We start from the raw sequence: 7,256 nt of genomic DNA, 5'->3' as shown, positions 1-7,256 counted from the left end.
TATAATTTTCATATGATATTTTATATTATTGACTTATTTAGAGGGTGTTTGCCATGTGATAAAATGACACATGCTATTTTAACACATTATTCTATTTGGGCCACAATTATTTTATTTGAGTCACATTATTTATCTATTACATCACTCCAAATTCAATCTATATTTCTCATTTTTCTAAAAAAAATTAAAAAAATATATTTATTTAGATCATTTCAAATACGCGATTAGTTTATTATATCTTTTTATATTCATTTAGTCAAATAAAAAAAAAATTAAAAAAAGAAAAGAAGTTGCCAAACGCCATCTCATGATATAAAACCCGAAGGCAGGCCAGCCTGCCTTCCTTCCTTTTTCTTACAATCCAAGCGAGGGAGGGAGAGGAGACACGAACACGGAACATAAAGGGAAAAAAAGGTATGGTGTGTACACCCAGATTCGATCTGACAAAAATTGCATGGCTCTTTTTCTGCAGATTTTTGGTTTATGGGTTGGCGTTAAGTTCAATGATTCAATCTCTCCCATCCCATATATCTCTCTCATTCACCTCTCATCTTCCCTGCAACTCTCTCATATTTCCCCTCTCATTTTTCACTTGTCTTTCTCAAATTCTTGATTAAGTTTCAATGCATGTGTTTTTTTTGTGGTTATATGTTAATTATTATATTCACTTTTGGTTCTGAATTTCAAATGGGTATTTGATTTTAGGGAATACCTATATCTCTCATTTTCCATGAATTCAGGATTTTCTTTCGGAATTCAGACTTCTCTTTTCCTGTCTGGTTGTTGGTGAAAAAGGTCTACATCTTGTGGGTATTTCCTAAGAAAATTCTCTCTCTCCCTCTCTCCCTCTCTCTTCTTGTAACTTGTAGGAGATGCTGCCAATTTTATTTTATTTTTTTTTGTTTCTTTCAATATAATTTAAAATTGTGTGTGTGTGTGTGTGTGTGTTTTACCTTGTATAATTGAGAAACCCAATTCATTTTATTTTGATTGTTTCAATTATTTGATGGTATCATTTTCAGGGTTTGTGTCTCCTCTTATTGAGCTAAGGGTTCTTGGGGGAGCCTGGACATTATGGAGTTGGATTGCAATGGTTGGATGTGGGATGGTGTATATTATTATCCACATTTATTTGGTGGTGTAATGCTTACTGCCGCTTTGCTCGGCTTGTCAACGGGCTATTTTGGTGGGATTAGTGTTCCTAGTTTGCCATATTTCTTGCCTGATTTGAGGATATTTCACAAGAACAAAAGTGGAAGGAAACGCACTCGTGTTTACATGGATGGCTGTTTTGATCTTATGCATTATGGCCATGCAAATGCATTGAGGCAAGCAAAGTCTTTGGGAGATGAATTGGTGGTTGGAGTTGTTAGTGATGAGGAGATTATAGCCAATAAGGGACCCCCTGTTTTGTCCATGGAAGAGAGGTATAAATATTTTTACTCAATGGGGTTTGTTACTCAAAAACATTCAGCTGACATTTCAAGAATGTTTTATGTGCTTATATATATATATATATATAATCAAAGAACGTACTTTTTGTTATTTGGAAATGATACCATGCATAAATATGTTAGTATATGTTACTGTGAGTCTTACTATTAACAATAAGGCAGTTGGAGCACTCATATTAGTGGGTACTGTTAATTATTATGCATCAGTTACATTGTTGGTCATCTATTCATTTTGAGCCTCGGGTCAAGGGGAGTGAAGATCGGCATTATAAAGAGCGCTTTATATAATATATTGAATTTTTCTGAAAGTGCTGAAAAAACAACAGACAATCATGAAGCCGTATCACAGGGATGGATTGAGAAGAGAATTCATTGTGTGGACATAATTGCCATAGTTTATTTGTTTGGTTGAATATTTGTTTTGCACAAAACTTAAATGGGTATGATCTCTTGGATGTTGTTTTACAAAAAAGTGTATGTTTAACAAACGTATGATAAATGCACAAGCATAAAGATACAGATAGATAGGTACAAGAAATGATGGTCGAAGGGATGTAGGTTTTCCTCAAATGTTACTCATAAATAGCAATAGCGGTATAGATGGTTTCCTTGTAAAGCCATGATGAAGCTTATGTAAAGTCCTTGAGGGTTAAGTCTTGTCCATTCCAGTTGTCTGAGATGCGAACTGTATAGAATTCCCTTGCTATAATTTTCTTTTTGATCTTTGGGTGACTCAAATCTAACTCTAACAGTATCACTTCTCGTTGAATACTTCTTTAAAACCATAATACCAGTTCTGAGACTTGTATGATCAATGCCATAAAGTGTGTGTATGCATTTTTTTCTGTGCAAAAGAGCATGTTCAGTATGGTAGGTGTATCTTATCGCATTAGGGTATTGCAGGATACGAAACCTGTAAAGAAAGTATAAGTATACTTGCACAACATGGTGTAATAGTAATCCTAATGACACCAAGGTTACTCTTTAAGGTGCTACATTGTACTCCTAGGAAGCAAGGACACGAACACGGTGACTTCAAAAAAATGGGGACATAGACATGGCGAGAACATAATGAAAAAAGAATATACATATATATATGTTATTTGCTATGTAGGTTCATAGTAATCCACAAAAAATTAAAACTACAAAAACTAGCACTAGTTCAATATTAAAAATAAATAAAAAAACCTACTCTTAATTTAACTCTTATAATTTATGTCGTTTTATGGATGATCTAGTAATTATTTAAATCTAAGCAAAAAGTAACAAACATTCAACATCCAACATCTATTCGAAGCACTAAAGAAGAGGGAAAAACAACTAGCTGGCATGTCCCTTGAAGGCAAATTAATTTAAATAAAGGCTGGCGTGTCTTGTTGTGTCCCCATGCTGAACATTGCTATAGCACCTATTTTGAAGTGTTGGTGCTTCATAGTTGTACTCTCATGACCTTAAAAGAAACATTAGTTATAATGACAACAAGATAATTGAAACAAAGTAACAGATTTAAGAAAGATGGGGCAATGTCTTGAAAAGGTCTTCTAATCCCAAAGTAAGATATGGGTAACAAATACACTTGTTTAAGAATTTTATTGGAGAAAGTCACTAAATGAGTTGAAATGGTTGGCTGCTAGTGGATTTCCACCTGAAGTTTTGGGGGCTACACAAAGTAGTGATGCATCGGGATAGGTGAGATCTTCACAGAGGCCAATTCATACAAAAAATTAAAAAAATAACCACCTCTATCTAAGATAAGAATTACGAAAATCCATGACACAAGCACAGCAAAAACACATGAAAAAGGGGAAGGAAAAAAAAAGGTCCGTATCATTTGGTAATGTTATACAGGGTTGGTTAACACAGTTGGCAATGTTAATTTAATCGATGACTATGTTTGTAAAGTTTCTAATGTCCATTTAGATAAATATATGTTTTGGGGGTTTTGAGGTAGTAGATTTGTGATTTCAAGAAAGATTTAAACCTCAATTGTAGTTCTCTTTCTCTTTTTTTGTTAATGACGAATTGACGAATTAATGTGATTAAATATGATATTTAGTATATTTAATTTCATCTGATGTCAACCCGTAAACTTTACTCAAGTTGGATGCGTGTCTTCGTTTGTGCGACTCTTGTGATATGTTTCCAATATGCATATGTATATACGTACCTAAAGTTTCTATGTATAACTTTCTTTTTTGGGTGGTTAAATCATTTTTCTTTCTATAACATAAAGATTAGTATAGCTATGTGGTACAATGTGATACACTTTTTAGAAAATAGGAAGACGATACCTGATTTAGTTCTTTGAGCTGGCACCTATGTTAATGCTCTTGTTAGCATTTTTATATATGCTCATTACCAAGCACTAAGAGAGATAAAGTGCTATCACTATACAAAATGAAGCAGCGGCTAGCTCGCTAAGGTAAGATCAACCACTTGGAGAACGTGGAGCCTTTCTTTCTCAATCTACAATTACGAGTGTATACACATTTTCAAATATTGGAGTTTGTAGTATGTGCCACCCTATAGATGAAGGTTTTTCAAGCCTTCAGACTCCAACATGCTCAGATAAATCCATTCATTCCGATTAGCAAAATTATAATTATACTTAACTTTGTCCAATAATCGATAGAACTGATATGTGGGATTCTGGTTCTCCCTATTTAGCCTTGTGCCCAATGGAATGGGGATTTGGCTAATTAGAACATGGGGATTTGTTAGTCAAGTTTCTGTTTCATTGTTATTATTATAAAATATCGAAAATTCAATTGAATTAAAGACGTAGGTTATTCGGTCTGGTTTAAGAGTTCTATCTTGGTGCAAATGTTTCATAATACCTTCTAGTTCATTTCAAGGATACACACAAAAAGAATATATGTCTTCATTTTAGTTCCATCAATTATTATAAATTATAATGATCAAGATATGTCGCAAGTGTCTATAAATTTTGTTGTCTTAACTCATTAACAGAATTGTAAGAACAAAATTTTGAAAATGTCAATGTTGTCACTGGATCAGTCAAAAGTCAGTATTTCTTGAAGGCTCAAAGCCAGTTCTCAAAGCTTATATCAATGCAGGTCTCACTAGTATGATGAAAAATTGGACCCATACTAATAATGTGAGCTTTACCAAGGAAAATTATGATGAAGTAGAACAAATAGGTTAAGTGTTTGTTAAATAGCCCATTAGGTGCTGTTTGATAAAGTTGAAACTAAAAATTGAAAATTAAGTATTGAAAACTAAATGCTGAATTTTTTAAGTTGAAAAGCAGTTTGATAAAAATTTAATTGCTTAACTAAAAATAAATTGTTTAATATGTACATGATTAAATTTGAAATTTATTATTTTTAAATTGTATATTTTAATTTTTATGTTGTGGTGGTGGTGGTGGTGGTGGTGGTGGTAGTAGTAGTAGTAGTAGTAGTAGTAGTAGTGGTGGTAGTATGATGGTGATGGTAGTTGTGGTGGCGGCGGCGGCAGCGGCAGCGGCAGTGGCAGTGGTGGTGGTGGTAGTAGTAGCAGTAGCACTGGTAGTGGTGGCGGTGGCATGATGGTGTTGGTTGTGGCGGTGACGGTGGCGGTGGTGGTGGTGGCGACGACAATAGTGGTGGTGGTGGTGGTGGTGGTAGCGGTAGTGATGGTGGCATGATGGCGACGGTGGTGGTGGTGGTGGTGGTGGTGGTGGTAGTGGTAGTGGTAGTGATGGCGCTGGTAGTGATGGTGGCATGATGGTGGTGGTAGTGGTGGTGGGAGTGGTAGTGGGAGTGGTATTGTTGGGGGTGGGGATGGTGGTGGTGGTAGCGGTAGTGATGGTGGTGGTGGTAGTAGTAGCCGCGGCGGCGGTGATGGTGTTGGTAATGAGTTTATGATAGTATATATTGATACTTATGTTTAGTATTTATAAATTCAGTTAAAATTAAGTAAGTTTTATATAACTTAAATTTTTCTTAAAATTTAGCTTACATTTTCAGAGATACTTAAATTTTGAAGTGATATCAATTGTGGTTATCAAACGGACTTAATTGATTATCACTTAATATATTTAGTTTTAAGTGCTGAATCATGTTATTAAACACCCCTTTAGTTGTAGTCTATAAATAAGTGATATAATATTCCATTGTACTGAGCTTTTGATTGAAGAATATACATTGTGATTGGAGTAGAGCTTGATTTCTCTCTCTAGCCCTTAGGGGTTTTACCCCTAATTAGGGTATTTGTCTTCTCTCTCTCAATTTGATCATTGATTTGCATTTGGATTGCATTATTTGGTATCAGGCAATAGATCTTGTACTTAATTGTTCCTAATCGTACATACAGTTCGTCAATTAGGAAGGAGGAACATACCTAATTTTGGATCTGAACCCTAATTCTTGGGTGCAAACCCTATATCGTCTCACCAGAAGTTGCCATCACAAGTCTAATCGACTTGATCCGAAGCCATAGATTCAACATCGCAACATGATCTCGCCCTAGATCCGACTCAAACCAGACCTGGATTTGACGTTATTACGGGGAGCCTGGACATCGTGACTTGGTTGACTTCATCGTGACTTCATTTCGCAAGTAAGGTGTGGTCGCAGAACATTGAAAGTTGTCTTCCCATAGTCACGATTTGTGATTCTTCAAAGTTTCGAAGTCCTAGATCCGAACTCGAATCCAAAGTCCTAGTCAAGATCTGATTTTGATCCGAAATCCTAGCCAAGGTTCGACTGCGATTCCACTTGGCTAAGATCCGACTTTGATCTGAAGCCTTAAATTAGTTTGCGATTGATTTTTGTGCTTGCGACTTGAATTGAGAACAGAGTTCAATAATGAAGATTCGACTTCAATCTGAAGCCCTAAATCAGTTTGCAATTGATTTTTGTGCTCGCGACTTGGTTTGCGAACAAAGTTCGACAATGGATCCTTGTCTTCTTGATGATCATTCGATAAACTTCCTCTTCTCTTGAATCGTTGGGATCTCAGTGATCTAGTTGTGTTTGCAGTTGGGACTTTGCCCTAGATCAGTCTCTTTCATTCGATTTCAAACTGGACTCTGTTTCTCTAGTTCAATTTTGTCTAATCTGAAATCTGGTCTTCGAAACCCTGAATTGGTAGCTGTTCGATTTTGTTAGCAATAACCTTGGTCCATAGTCGTAGTTCATTTTGGTGTATCACAAGTTGTTTGCAACCTTTGTTTGGCAGATTTTGTGACCCGTTCTTGAAGATCGACATTCAGCAGCTGAGATCTGAATTCCTTGTTCGCGTAGGTGTGGTAAGCTGATTATGTTCCATGGGTGATATTATTGTGAATCAATTCTTGATTCTTGATATCATAAACATGATTGATTGATTTTAATCTGGACTGTTCAAGTGAAATAGAACCTGTATGTGAGTTGGGTTTTGCCAGATGATATTTTCCTTGGGATCAAGTCAATAGGTTGTAATACTTGTGTGTGCCTTCATTGAAGTCATTGAACTGGTTGATAAGCTGGATCTTTTGATGATTTGTCTTCTATTTTTAGTATTTTTGTGATTTCTTTTTTTGAACATCGGGTCCTTGCTTCAATGGCTCAATGGCTCAATGGCTCAATGAGATAGAGGTCGACAGGAAAGCTGTGGTAGGGCATATGCTCCAAATTTGGGTGAAGAAACCGAGATGAATCTCTCAATTGGAAGGAGCAATGATGCAAATCCAATCAAACTCATATTCAAAGAGATGATTGAAACAAATTGTGCCTTAGAAGTGGTCCAATGATATTTTTGAAAGTTTCAAAGAGTTCATTTGAGGCTGTATTCAAAGTTGTTTGAAGCTTTATTGTT

The 7,256-nt window shown here is 35.7% G+C and overlaps 1 protein-coding gene across 15 annotated transcripts in view; it reads left to right on the top strand.

Moving 5' to 3' along the window:
- The first annotated feature begins 288 nt into the window (after positions 1 to 288).
- LOC114280585 (ethanolamine-phosphate cytidylyltransferase) overlaps positions 289 to 7,256 on the top strand; it is a 44,227-nt gene continuing 37,259 nt past the window's right edge. For 3 of the 15 annotated variants that reach the window (XM_082903715.1, XM_082903710.1, XM_082903718.1), the window contains exons 1-3: positions 349 to 414; positions 706 to 795; positions 1,023 to 1,427. In XM_082903715.1, coding sequence (XP_082759841.1) covers positions 1,075 to 1,427 — 353 coding nt within the window. In that variant the 5' untranslated portion in view covers positions 349 to 414; positions 706 to 795; positions 1,023 to 1,074. Of the gene's footprint in view, positions 415 to 705; positions 811 to 1,022; positions 1,428 to 7,256 lie in introns of all 15 variants that reach the window. The other 12 variants (XM_028222975.2, XM_028222971.2, XM_028222976.2 and 9 more) reach the window with 9 other exon arrangements.

The sequence above is a fragment of the Camellia sinensis genome, chromosome 13, assembly GCF_055761805.1.
Source record: "Camellia sinensis isolate YWXY chromosome 13, ASM5576180v1, whole genome shotgun sequence".
Classification (NCBI taxonomy): Eukaryota; Viridiplantae; Streptophyta; class Magnoliopsida; order Ericales; family Theaceae; genus Camellia; species Camellia sinensis.
This window is presented reverse-complemented; position numbering and strand designations above follow the sequence as displayed.